This window comes from Camarhynchus parvulus, chromosome 2, assembly GCF_901933205.1.
Source record: "Camarhynchus parvulus chromosome 2, STF_HiC, whole genome shotgun sequence".
Classification (NCBI taxonomy): domain Eukaryota; kingdom Metazoa; phylum Chordata; class Aves; order Passeriformes; family Thraupidae; genus Camarhynchus; species Camarhynchus parvulus.
In genome coordinates, this window is record NC_044572.1 from 77,605,853 (window position 1) to 77,620,100 (window position 14,248).

The window sequence follows — 14,248 nt, forward strand, 5'->3', positions numbered from 1 at the left end:
ACATAGCTTGCAGCATTTAGTAGTCTGAAATCATGGAAAGCAAGCTCCTCTTTTATATATGCAATTAATGATTTATAGTAAAATCTTCTTAGTTAGGCCTTTTGAGTCAAAAAAAAAAAAAAAAAAGAAAAAAAAAGAGTAAGGTTTTCTGAGAGATATTCAGGGTATCTCCTAGGTGGAGAGAAAATTTTAAATCAAAATGAAGCAGGTAGGGTATAAAAGCCACCACAGAAGCAGGGAAAATGAGGTAGGAAAAAACCCAACAAAGCAAAAATACCTAGGGAACAAACAACAGACATAACAAAGAAAATATTTAATAGCAAATTCTTTAGGACAGAAAAACAGGCAGCAGTGTAAGTTGCCATTACCTTGTAAAACATCATGCAGGAATAGAAACCCAGGATAACACTTACAACCCCTTAAAGGTAAGCTTATGCCTGAGTGAGCTGCAAACAGATGTTATGCAGCTGCTGGAACCTGCTCTACAGTCCCTACTTCAAGAACTCAGCTGGGCTTCAGGTTTTCATCCCTCCCTCCCTCTGGTGGCCGCTCACCTGGGATGTGCGGAAGAGGAAAGACAGGAAGGAGGGGACACACAGACCTCCCACAGTTTGCCGTGTGGACGTCCCCGGCTATGGGATGCGGTTGGGCTGTCCCACAGCAGGCTCCGGGACAAGCCCTGCAGGTGTTCCCTGACGCCCATCGCTCCCAGCACCCCCGGCAAGGCACACTGGGCTGCGCAGCACCCCCTGCGCAGGGCTGGGGGGGAGCCTGGCTGTACCCACCAAGTGTGGCTGCTTCCCTGCTGCTTCCTGCAGCCTTTGGGCCCAGCCCCAGGGGCTGTTTCTTCAGCAGCTAAAGGGCAGAACCAAAAGAAGTGCAGAGTTAATCCTCACAACTATTTTAGGTGTTAGGATGTTCTCAGTGATTTCTAGACTGTGACTCTACATCTGTGCTCCTTCAGCTGGGGATGAAACCAGCGCCACAGCTTGAGATGACTTCACCTTTCAAATCCCAGAGACCTTCAGCAAAGCCCAGGCAGTAAGAGCTAAGATGTCTCATTTTTTTTTTTTTTTTCTTTTCCTTTTAAACTTCAGAAACATCTTGGTTTTGAAAAGGAAGCCTAAACTGTCCTTTCTTCAAGAACAAATATTTGCACAAAAATTGTGGCAGGCAGCAATAGAAAATGATCATATCCTCACATGACAGTCATTTCTATGCTTGCCTGCATAGTCAATCATTTGTGGTTCGCTTTTTGTGTGTTTGTGGCCCAGCCTGTCTGGCCTTAACCACAAACATTTTCCTCATAAGTTTTGGAAGCATCTTTGCCCAACGAGGGCAATAAAGGCATTTGAGATGCCTGATGGCATTGCCTGGCCTCCCTCTGCTACTGCAAACAGGCACAAATCCTCCTCAGAGACTGTCATCCCAACCATCCTTCCATGGATGTCTCAGATACCCTTGTGCATCTCTAATGGCATCCAGCACCTCTGTTTTGTCAACTAAATTGAGCCTTTGGTCTAACACTGATCCTAAAACTCTGGCCTTCATTAATGTAAATAAGGAATGAATGTAAATCTGCAAATGTGTCACGGATCCAAAAATGTGTCGATTGCTTCACAGTGATGTCTCCCTGCAAACAGCTGCTCTGCACTGATATGATTCTCCCCAATATGAGTCTACATTTATATTAATCTAAAGGGTATTACTGGCAGAACACCTTATTAAAAAAAGAAAGGCAGGCTGAGATTACACAACAAGACAACAAGAAGTAACTATCAATGACTCCAGAGAAGAATCAGAATATTGCTAAATATTACTGGTATTTTTTCTACCTTTTCTTCATACACTAAATGGGCAAATTAAGCAAAGTTCTTAAATACATGAAATATTGCCACCCTGTAGGCAAATTCTTTGGAGAAAATTAAGAGAAGCCCAGGAGTGTTTCAAATAGTGTCTCAGTACTCCAAAATCAGTACACTAATTCTGTATGCACTTTTTTAATTTTCTTGGTATACCATGGGTGACTTCAGTCCTTGTTCAAAGCAAGGACTTGATCATGTCATACTGCCACAGTTTCCTATTTTTCTCCATGTTTCCCTAAAAAAAAAGCTATTAAGGAAAGAGTTAAGTTCTCCAACACTCAGGTCTTGGTTCAATTGTGCATTTACATGGGCACATTTGGGGCATTTGTCTGAAAACCTGAGTGTACCTTGACATTCAGCCATGAGGAGAACGGACTAATTTTTTCCAATCTTGGCAAGACGAGCACACTTAAATCAAAACAACTTAGTCATATTATGAAAGCTGAGACCCTTGCAAATTTATACTCCTCGCTGTGTTTGGGTATTTGTGTGGGCCCAGGGCCAGAAGTAGGCAAAGGGTTTGAATGAGCAGAGAAGGGACTCTGTGTTGCTGATTTGGAGATAATTTCTGCCTCCTCCAGATGAGTCTGGGAAACATATGAGCTGGCACTTGGTGACAGTACAGTTTCTGTCAAGTGTGTTGTGTCCTGACTTCTAAGGGAGACAATTCTGATGCCAAACATCCCAGCCAGTTTGACCTGACTGAGTGGTCAACTGCCCTGATACAGCTGCTTGTGACTGGCACATGGCAGGCCCTGCTAAAAATTAATAAAGGGAAGCAGAGATGCTTAAACTTCTTTGACTGAGCAGAGGCTCAAGAGGTGTCTTGATTTCCAGAATTCTCCCTGTAGATGAGAGGAGTGAGAGAGACCTGGAAAATCTGTGTCTCTGCGACCAGCTTCCCAAATTGCAGGAAGTGGAAAGAGCATGAAATGCTCTCCTTCCCCTGCTGTCTTCGAAATACAGACATGTTTTCAGCTTAGCCTGCAGCAAAAGGGTTTAAATATGCAGAGTACGAAGCCCTCATCAAAATTTCAAGTGCCTACTTCCATGAGAATCAATAGATGAGTATCTTAGCTCCTGAGTGGATTGGGTTTTCCAGTCTGAAGCACAAGGATTTTAGAAAAGAGGGTGGCGAAAATAATTGATTTGGAGAACCTTGAGCAACCCTGAATAAGGGCATTGCAAACAACAAATGAATATGTGTTCTGTGTCACAGATCAGCTGAGACAGATACCAAAATATGAAAACAGCTGCTGACAAAAAGGTCCATGTAGCTGAACAGTCTGGCTGACTGCAGCCAAAACCCAATGCCTAGAGAAGCACAAGAACAGAGCAAGCGTATTTTCCCGGCACAGCCTGCCAGGCTCCAAGACTTGGTGCCTCAGGCATTTCCTGAGCCAGAGGTTGTCTGTTGTATTTAAGAGCTGCACACACACTTTTCCTCTACAAACTCCTCCAGTCTCTTCTTAAATGATATGAACATTTAGCAACCCCAACACCCCACGGCAGGGGTCTAAGGCTTTAACAAATGGCAAACAAAGAACTACTCTAATTTGCTACGGATCTCTTACCTACTGGTTTCACTTGATGTGCCAAACATCTTTTTTCCCCCACTATTATTCATGGTAAACATTCACTCCCTTCATCCATTCAGCCATCCATGATTACATGACCTTTGTCACGTGTGTCTCATCTTGCCATAGTTAACTCTTTTCCAGAAAAAGCACCCTAGCCCACACTGGGATGCCAGACACAGAAACCATTCTCAAAACTTTTTTGGTGCCCCCAGCTCCACAGCCTGACAGATCTCCCTTGTATTTATTAACCCTTTGGATTTCTCATAGAAAAGCTGCGTTGGTTCTTCCCTACAGCCTCATTTATCCATGTGCTCACTTCATGTAATCTTTATGATAATTTCAATTTACCCTTCAGCTTCACAGGACCACATTTTACTCCCACAGGAGATAATACCTTATAAGCAAGAGATTATACATTACCACTTGCAATTCAGCTTTCAGCCCTGAATTCCTTTGCTCTCTTTATTGGGGATTTTGATGCAATTTTTTTTTTTTTGTCAGGGAAAGGGGCTGCTTTGTTGCTTTGCTCTCAAATCTAACCTGCCAGAGATTTATGAACTCCAAAGTTCAGACTGCAAGGCCGTCTTGTGTCTTCATCAATTTGTCTTACAAAAAATGTAGACCAGTGTTAAGAAATCAGACACCCCTCTGATCTGAAGATAAGCCAGTCTCAGTGTTTTTGGATGAGGCTCCCCTACAAAGGGTAAATACTAAGCAACTCTAAAAGGCCACTACTTAAAAAACCCAAACCAACAAAAAAAAAAAAAACACCCTTCCCTTCTCATTTTACAAAAATAAATTTAAAAGCCTGGAGTCTCTCTTTACATGTCTCTGTGTTGCATCTCCAACAACCTCCCCTTAGCTTATGAACATAGTCACCTTGGCCTTGTCACAGCTCCCTTTGCTGCTTCTGAGCAGTCCCTGCTCTGTGGAAACTCTTCGGAGAAAAATCTGTCTGGGTTGGATGCCAGGAAAGCCCCTTCTGCAAAATGCACATTTCTAGAAGGAGCTCCTGACCCCTTTGTCCTGTTTCTGTCCTGGGTTTATGACAGGGCTCCAACAGTCCCTACAGTACGGATACCCCACCAAGAAGACTTTCCTCTTGTAACTCCAGCATCTAAGGAATGGCATTGGAGTGACCCATGTGCCAAACCCCTAACACGAGGCCTGGCACACCCCAGGGCACTCCAGAGTCCCTCCCAACTGGCCAGGGCTTCGGTACCTCTCCAGCCTGGATCCACAGGGAAGGATGGACTGCAGGTCCTGCTGCACACACGACCATGCAAGTGCTGTGAATGCCCCAGCAGCAAGAATGTACTGCTGCTAAACTTTTGCCAGGTTTTCCATTGCATGCCAGGCTGTTTCAAGCAAATATATTTCTGGGATATTCTTCTCTGTCCTGAGAGATCAAGTGACCCTGTGTGGCTCTGTGATTACTGTCAATTTCCAGGCACTTGCTTGCTTGAACTTTCCTTTCCTTCTGGTTCTCTGGAAAATGCAGCAGATCCCACCACGGTGGCACCACTGCTCTCCTGCCCATGAGAAGGGAGAGCTATTTGTGGTGAGCAGATCTCAAGGAATGGAAAAGGGAGAAGCAACCACATTTCAGAGGGAGCAACAGCAGGGATTCAGGTTTCAGCACGGAGAGAAGCTGTCAGGCCAGCTGGGGAGATGGCAGAGATGCTGCTCTTGGCCAGTTCCCACTAAGATGTGGCTGTTGGGATGGATCTCCAGTATGCCAGCTGCTGAGAGAGAGAGGGAGGACAGGAAGTTGTTGGAGGTTAAAAAGCAGAACACCAAAAGTTCACAGTCACTTGGGGCACAGATATAGAAAGTGTGGGTAATTTCTCCGTTCTTCAGGTACAGGAATACAATGCCAGAGAGAAAAAACTCCAGTGGGGCTGCCCCAGCAGTATCACCAAGGTATGACCTGACTATACACATCATGGTAGATGTATACCTGATTTTCTACTACACTACTTTAACAAAGAGCATTTTAATGGTTTCATTATGCAGACCACTTTCCCCCAGATGATTCATCATGTAGTTCCACATATCCCCTTAAGAAAAAGCATCAGAAAGCATCATCTTTACTGACATCTGTGCATGGACTTCCCACCTCCACTGAGAAACATCAGTAGGATTTGGCCACTGAGTAACTTGTAGTCAATTGCCTCAGTTAATCACCTGGATTGCCTGCCAAGTAAATGGCCTTACTCATCCTATTAATACTGAGACATCCATCATTTGAATTACCCAGGACTGTGGAGGTGGAATACCTCAGATTGTCACGGGAACTTATGCAACTCTATGAGGGCAGAAGAAAAAAGGAAAGGACATCATGGAGGAAAGGTCATGACTATTACCTTGCCCAAAGCAGGTGTCATAGTGCCAGTTTGGTCCTGTCATTGATGCCAAATAAAACAGAAGATGCTTCATGTAGTCAAGGAACAAATCACTACAAAAGTGCCAACACTGCTATGGGTGGGTATTTGAAGACCCACAGCAGCCACCACCCATGAAAATGCAGGCTCTGACAACTGCTGTGTCACATACACCATGTGTTAGTCCACTCTATCTCCATGCTGAAATGCAGGCAGTCACTCTGCAGCGTCATGCCACAAAAGACCCATCAACAATTGTGATACCACATGAGATACATGACCATAGATAGAATGTAATTCAAGTCCAGAAATAAGCTCTGTTCTTGAAAGTATTTTCACAGCATACAACAAACCAGGAACAGAGAAATAGGACAAAATTGGGGTGTCAGAAAAACAGAATTAGTTCTAAATATTTAGAAATGCTTTTGCTGTTGTCCTGATAAAGGCTTGGGATATATCCTTTATAGGACAAGTGATTAAGATGTGAAAAAACTTGATAAGGCTTAAATTAAATTAAATTATAAATTATACATTAACTACACTTATTTTTCATAGCTAGAAATTCAATTTTTCCAAAGCTCTGATGTCTGCTGAGGCAACTGTGTGAATGGAGTATATTGATGAAGTAACAAAACATCTAAATAATGGCCATTTACTTGTTTAAAAAAAACTATTTTAAGAGCCATCAAAGATAGACAATGAAACATGAAACCCTTAAAATATTCATTCCTTTTGGCACAGATCCCTCTCAGCATTCTTTCTCCACTTTGCAACATGACTTTTTCCATTTCTATCATTTGTGTGAGCTTGAGGCTACAGCATGCAATGTTTCTTTAAAAAACAAAGGAAAATGAATCAATTCTAACCCAAAGAACACAGTAGTTTTAGTGCTAGAAGGAATGGCTAAGATTTCTGTTCTGCATTAAAAGTACCAGAGTAATTTAGAAAAGCCTGGGGGGTTATTTGTTTTAAAAGATCCCTCCTTCTGGTTCCTTTGGTTCTTCCTCCAATGCCTGTTTAGTAACTTTTATATTGGCTTACCATGACATATCTATGGCAAAATGCATTGTTGCACTCATAATATTTTTTAAATTTGCATTAGCAAAGCCTACTTGGAAAAGATTTCTATTGACTAGTTTAAATCTCAGTTGTGCCCCTGTGATCATCCAGAGGACAAGGGAATAATGACCTGATGTTTCTATCCAGTTTTCACAGAAGACAAAGATGGAGGAAAAACCTGCTCTGAATCTGTGCAGCAGGGTGCATGAAAATAAACATCCCTCAGCTATTTCATGGAGAAAATTGATTTAATCTGTTTAATAGCATGCAGTAATGCTGTTCAGTCAAATGTGTTTTTGTTAGGCTAAGTTTGAATTCTGATGTCTGCTGCCTGGCAGTAATTTGAACCCATGATTACTATGCCCTTTAACAGCTGGCAAAAATGGCATCATTTTAACAGTCTGCAAAAATGGCATGAACCTGGGTCCACACTGGCAGCTGCACCTTGGCAAAGCTGAGCAGCTGGTGCTGCTGAAATGCAGCTCCGAAGAAGAACAGACCTTACAAACCTGTCTTCCTTGTTCTTCTCACCAGGCTACTTCACACAAATGTGTAAAAGCAGGAAAAAGACACTGATGATGACAATCTCTCAAATCTTCATATACTGGTAAAAGCTATATACTTCTGCTGGTAAAGACTTTCTGCCCTCACAAAAAATATAAATATATATATATATATATAAATAAAAAAATATATATAAAGGTAAATATTGGATGCAGTAGATGCAAAATTACTACTTTATTTTTGGTTTCAAACTTGAGGCATCCTCACTGAAACAGTCTGTAAGCTTTTCTCAGAGCCTGTGCTGAGGGAGTGTACTGTATTTAAATGAAGGTAAATTAATTTTCTTCATGTTTCTCTTCCTACCCCAAACTTCATTCTTCACTATTTACTTTCTCTGGCCCAACCCTCCCTGCTCAACCAGTCATACAAACCCACCTCTCTTAACTCCAGTCCCAGTTTCTTTGCTGAAAATCATTCAGTATCTTATAATCTCAGTCCCAGTCCCCCTTGCCCAGGAAATCTTCATCCTTCTTGTCCCACTTCTCAAAACCCCATCTTTCAACCCTGTCCTGACTTTCCAGGCAGCTTCCATATAATTCAGGTCATTTCCTCCTTCACACTGCCAGAGTGATAAACGCCTCTTAGCTTTGCCAAATCTCGGTCTTGCCAGACTACAAGCTCCAAAAGATCTGAGCATGTCCCTTTTCTCCCTGGTTACAGAGTTGGAAATGTTCAAAGACATGTAATGCAGCTAAATTTAGGTGAAACTTACTGGGAGATCAGGAAGACACATCCTTTTCCCAAAGCTGACCTCCTGGCAAGGCTAACACTTTCACTCTGAAGGCCTTAGAGGAGATGAAGAGCAATGGACCATTTTCAAAGGAAAGGTCACCTGGAGTTTAACATGAGCAAGATGACATTTCCTCCAGCTTTATTTACAGAACCAGATGAATCATTTCAACTAACATTTTCAAAGCCCAGCATGGGAAGTTTCAGCATGAATAGCTAAACTGACAAAATTACAAAAAACTGAGGGTAGGTTATTTTCCTGGGGAACCCTGGGGGAACAGGAGCCATGCACCACCTCTGCCAGAGAACTTTTCCCCTCTAAACTAACACTGGCAGCTGAGGGGCAGCCAGCCTGCAGTCCAAATAATCACTGTGTTTCTTTTTAATAAGAGTTTGGACCTGCTTCAAGCCTAGTGCTAAAATTAGATATTTTACTAGCTTTTTAATTTTTCAGTTCAAAGTCCAGGAGTTTTGAGAAACCACATAAACCACTACTGAAGGTTTCCGTCTGGACCACGGTTCTGAGTTCAAGACATCCAACAGAAGCTGTTTTGCATTCTGCAGGAAGCCAGATGAGCACAGCTCAAAGAGGGAAAAGTGTTGCACTTCCCATCAGTTTCAAGCTGCTAATATGAAAAATACAGTTGTACTTTTTACAAAAGACAAGGGAAGGATGAATACCTAGACACAGAGTTTTGGCTATAATCACAGTGCATGGTAGTTTAGATGTGCCTTTTCTAAGAGACCCCTCTCCAGAGGACACAAATGATTCCAAAGACATAAACAACATGCCAGCCTGACTGATGTGATTCATTGCTGCCTTTCTTTGATGAGATCACCATATGCTGTTGCAGAGCAGAAGAAGCCTCGGTGCCTGAGCCTGAATTTTATGGTTCAAGAATCACCTATGTTTTCACTCAGGAAATTTATAGTCTTTGCTAACCCTAAACTAGAAGACACATCAGTCACGCATTGCAACTTTTCCAGCAAACTCAGCTCCACATGCACTATTTCAGTTTTTTCCAGTGCAGGTTTTTTCCAATATTTTCTGGTTCTGTCATTTTGGAAGTAGACATAGGAAAAAGGTTAAAAGTCAAATCAGGCAAGCTGCATCAAGAAGTTAAGTTCAAATTTTCTTGAAATAAATAGCAGTCTCAGAGCACCAACTCAGATCACGTAAGACTATGTACTTAAAAACATTTGGCTTAGAAAAATTACCTTTATTAACTTTACATCAGTGCCCCCCAGAGAAGGGTTTCTACAGCATGCAAAAGGCAACACTGCTCCAGTAAGTGCTCTACCCTTTCAGTCATTCCATTTTAGTTTTCTCATCAAATGTATTAACATGCCTTTAAACCAATGCAGAGGCCCTCCTGAAATTTTTATACATTTTTTAAATATTGTTGGTTTTTTATTTTACTTATACTTCCAGTTTCTGATTATGTTTCAGGGTCAAGAAGAACCACATGATGAAAATCAAATTTTAAAGAGAGAGATAGGTGAGGTCATAATCCATAATAGGGTTTTCTCCTCTTTTAATATTCATTTACCTACCTGATGGGTTGATATGCTCAATCAGTCACCTACTTTTTGAGTTTTATAAGTATTTAATCTTTTTTTTTCACTAGCAGTTAATCACTTAGTGCAAATGACGCTGCATGCTCATCAGTTACCAATATATTGCTTTATTTCTTGGTAGCAAATTAAGGCTTTATAGTGAGATTTGTACAGTACAGGCCAAATTTAAACATTAGAAACTTTAAAAACCATGTAGCACTATTCACTCAATTCAACATAGCCAGAAAAGTAGCTTTTTTTTTTAAGAAACAATTAAAAGTTACTAGTGAGGCCTTACATTTCATGAGTGCAAATGGGTCAAAATCCCACCATCCTCAGGGCTCAACATTTAAATTCCTTGAGGCCATTTTTAGATAAAGGATAAACAGAGAGTATAGCTGGCTCAGATAAAATATACTGTATTACTTGCTGGAGAAGAATCTCTTATTTTATAAATATGGAAAGGAAAACCAAAATGAAATTAACTGTCCAAGGGATGGGATCACCTCACATTAGTCACTGATCAGTAACAGTAGCAATGACAAATTGATTTTCCATTGCCCTCTTTGCCTTAGTATAACTTAATTTATAATTCAGAGCTGATGCCATCCTGTATATTAACAAAGCCAAAATTGGAGGAACATACATAAGTTACAGGAATTTTTCGCAGCAGTAGGACAAGTTCCCTCTCCAGGGACATACACGTCCAAACCATTGCCTTTTTTTTTTTTTTTTAATTTGAGAGAGCATTGTTATAATTATTTCCTCAGCAGTTATGTGTTTTTCTTGGGCATATTGATTTTCACTTCATAGCACTGATTTTATTAGTGTTGTCTGGAGATGATGGAACTACTGCTTATGAAAACCAGACACAGCGCTTCCCTTCTTATGAGACACTTACAGTGTTTGAGCTGAACATATGAATTCACCTGTCAGTCAGGCACAGGGGGCCTGCCTGAAAATATCATCACTCTTCACGTGTCTGGCTTTCAGATCTGAGCATTACATGTGAAAATGCAGAGGAACAGCTGCCAGAAAATTGTGAAGAAAGTAACCATGAATCAACCACACACTCTGGGGAAGGAGCCAATGAGATGGGGGACTTCCAAAACACTCCTGTTCATGCAAGAGCAAGAGTGACCACGAGAGTACCAGGAGCTCCCAGTGTCACAGGGCAACTCTGCTGTTTAATTCTTTGTTGAACGCAGCTGTTTCTCCAGCCTAAGGGAACACACAGAGCCAAAGTCTCAAAGAATCTAAATCTAATGTGGATAACACTTCAAGCCCCTCTGTCCCCAGGGGTGTTATCTAGCATCAGGCTAATGTCTTTGAAGTCTTGAGATCAGCCATCTATCCTTTGAACTGGAAGGCCACAGAAAATGGTCAGGTTTCCAAGTGTATTAAGGCACATACTGACTTGACCTAAACACAAGTCCCTGGTTTGCTCAGGGAACACCACTACAGAGATGCCACAGCTATTGAAAAAGTACAGCAAAGGGACAAAGCCAGACTTCCTGGTGACAGCCCTGCAGCACAGCAATTGGGACTGGCCCATGCAAGCTGCTCCACAATGCCTCAGAGCCTCTCTGCTGTCCTACAGTACTATCTCACTTGTTGTAGAATTACAGCAGCTTCTCAGGCTGGTTTGCTGGCTTTTTCTTTTGCCAGGCCACCAATACCTCATTTGTTCTCCTTCACTCAGGTGAATACATCACTGCTTATCAGAGCCTGAAGTCCCTATCTACTACCAGAGCATGGTACTACACACGCTGGAGAGGACAAATTTAGAAATAAAGGCAAGTAGTGATGATGCACGAGTGACCTGAAGGTGGGCTTCCCAAGGGAACCCATGCGTGGGCACAATCTCCAGATTCACTCCACAGAAGTGCTTAGCAATGGCCAGTAGGTCTTACTCTGCTTCAAATGAATATGTTTAGAACATTACCCAGTATTTCCTGAGAAATTACAATGGATCACTATCAGCCATATTGGAAAAAGTTGGGGAACACAGACACAATATTGCATAGTCAGCTATATGAGCACAGCTAGACTTCAGATGTATTCGATACAGCTTAGTAGCATTTCCGAAGGAGGGATTATGTGCTAATTCCTTTGGAGGCAGCTACTGTAGCCTGGAACAAGATCATGGCTCTTATGGAAATGACACCCCACCAGGGACGCTGAGCACTCATTTCTTTTGCATTAAGGCAGCCTCTCCACAGAGGCTCAGGGCACCTTAAAAAGTGATCATACAAAAAGCAAACAAAATAGTCTTCCAGAAAACCCCTCACCCATAAGGTAGAAGAAAAACTGACTCCCGTGAGCGACAGAAAAGACAGCATTACTGAATATGGGAGCGTGTGTTTATACATCAGTGTTTTTAATACTGCATTGCAATGACAGGTGTGGGGTGCCCCTTCAGAAGAAAGCAGGGTTGGTGTGCTCTATAATACAGCGCTTGCAATGTCGTTTAACAAATCGCAGAGCATCCACAGAGACTTCGCAGTCCTGCACGTTCAACATCTGCAGGTCAAAACAGTTGGCAGCTACAATCTGCAGGCCCTGCCCGGTGATGCTCTCGCAGGATTTCAGGCTCAGGCGCTTCAGGTTGAAGCAGTTGAGGGCTAGAAACTCCAGGCCGGTGTCTGAGACCAGAGGGCACTTGCCGATGTCCAGCGATTTGAGTTTTGTGCAATTTTTGGCGAGGTACTCCACGCCGTGGTCCGTGATGCCCTCGCAGCCCCGCGCGTTGAGGTAGCGCAGCTTGCTGCAGTACTTGGCGATGTATCGGATGCCCACGTCCGTGATGCGGCCACAGTGAGCGATGCTCAGGTAGCGGAGGCGCGACTCCAGCTTGGCGATCTCGCGCATGCCGAAGTCGCTGACAAAGCGGCAGTCGCTCACGCTCAGTTCCTTGATGGATGTGCAGTAAATCATCAGGTAGCGCAGGCCCTCGTCGGTGATGCGCACGCAGCGGCGCAGGTACAGGTGGGTCAGCTGAGTGCAGTGGGCGGCAATGGTGTGCAGTCCTTCGTCCTCCAGGACAAAGCAGTCTGTCATGTCCAAGTAGCGGATGGAGATTTGCTTCCCGTGCAAGGGAGACAGCTTGATGGAGGCTTCGCGGGTCAGACTGATGCACGTTACTTTGGAGCAGCCTAGGTGGAAAAACACAGCGAGTTTAAGCAAGCAGTAAAAACAAAGCACACAACAGGACCAGAAAGGTGAGTGTGGAGTGGTGTGCTGGACATGATGAAGGTATCCTCATGTTGCAAGAGTGGAATCACCCTGACTGACTGCTCTGATTTGCTGGGCTGAGTCCCCACACCAGAGGAAACAATAAACTCTACTGGAGTCAGTGAGGTTACTTTGAGATTGTGAGCCCTGGAAAGCAAAGGACTGATTTTGTCCATATCCCACACGTGAAATGGTGCTCCTGGGTCTATCTGGGGACAGCCTATGATCTGTTACTGCAATATGAACCCAGTGACAGCCAGAGAAAAAGATACTACGTGACAACCAATGCAGTTTTTTGATCAGTCTCGTTGCTGACTGGCTGAATTTGCAAACCAACATCAGAGGCTCTTTCGCCATCCAAACTCATTACAGAAAACACAACCCTGCTCCCTTTCCCCTCCTCCCCTGCCCCAAGCATTTGGAGAACAGATGTGAATCCAGCCCCAAGCCTGCAACGCGGGAAGGATGCAAACTATGGCCCAACTGTGTGCTTGCAGAAGGGTGGAGATTTGGATAACCTAAGGATAATGGAGAGAACTGGTAGGAGCCAACAGACTAATAAGGGCATGCGAGGACACGGACAGACAAAGAAAAGGATTGTGTCCAATCAGAAAGTCTGGCCATTAATGGAGGTAACTAGACTGGAGGAGAAACACCAGACCTTGCGAGGAAAGACAAAGAACTAAATTAAAGGGAAAAATACACACAGACTTTCCCCCTTTTTAACCTCAACTCATTGCATAGTGGAGAGTGAGAGCTTTTTTTGGAAAGTGTGGTTTCTGCTGCACTGCAAACTGGCAGTCTTAGGCTTCTTAGGGAAATTCTTAAACTGTGCCAAGTTCAGCTGGGCACTTTGCATTAGCATAGCTAGAAACAGCTGCAAGAAATGAGAGTCTACCCATTAGTGATTAAGGCCCAACAGTTTTAGCCATAAATGGCTACTCAGAGGATTTCTGCAGGTTATGCTCAAAGAGCTGCCCCCAGGTAGAAATAAAAAGACCTTTTCTGTATTGCTGGAACACTGGCCAAGCAGTATGAAGTGTCTCATAAAAAGCGATGACCTTAGAGCTCCATGTATCAGAAACTCTGCAAAATACTGTAGTGTGGAATTAAAGAGCATGATGATGTCTGGAGAATGCCTTAAAAATTTACATGTCCCAAAGCTACACCACTTGCTATTACGGGGTGTCATTCAGAGGCTTAGTGGAAGGTATGAGTATGCTTCCATTTTTAAAAGCAAAAAGGAAAAATATCACTTGAGATGGCCGTGTGGACT

At 43.0% G+C, this 14,248-nt stretch overlaps 1 protein-coding gene across 2 annotated transcripts in view; it reads right to left on the minus strand.

The window, feature by feature from the left end:
- Positions 1-8,438: 8,438 nt before the first annotated feature.
- FBXL7 (F-box and leucine rich repeat protein 7) overlaps positions 8,439-14,248 on the minus strand; it is a 172,651-nt gene continuing 166,841 nt past the window's right edge. The window contains exon 4 of one of the 2 annotated variants that reach the window (XM_030969999.1): positions 8,439-12,893. In XM_030969999.1, coding sequence (XP_030825859.1) covers positions 12,157-12,893 — 737 coding nt within the window. In that variant the 3' untranslated portion in view covers positions 8,439-12,156. The remainder of the gene's footprint in view (positions 12,894-14,248) is intronic. The other variant, XM_030969990.1, reaches the window with a different exon arrangement.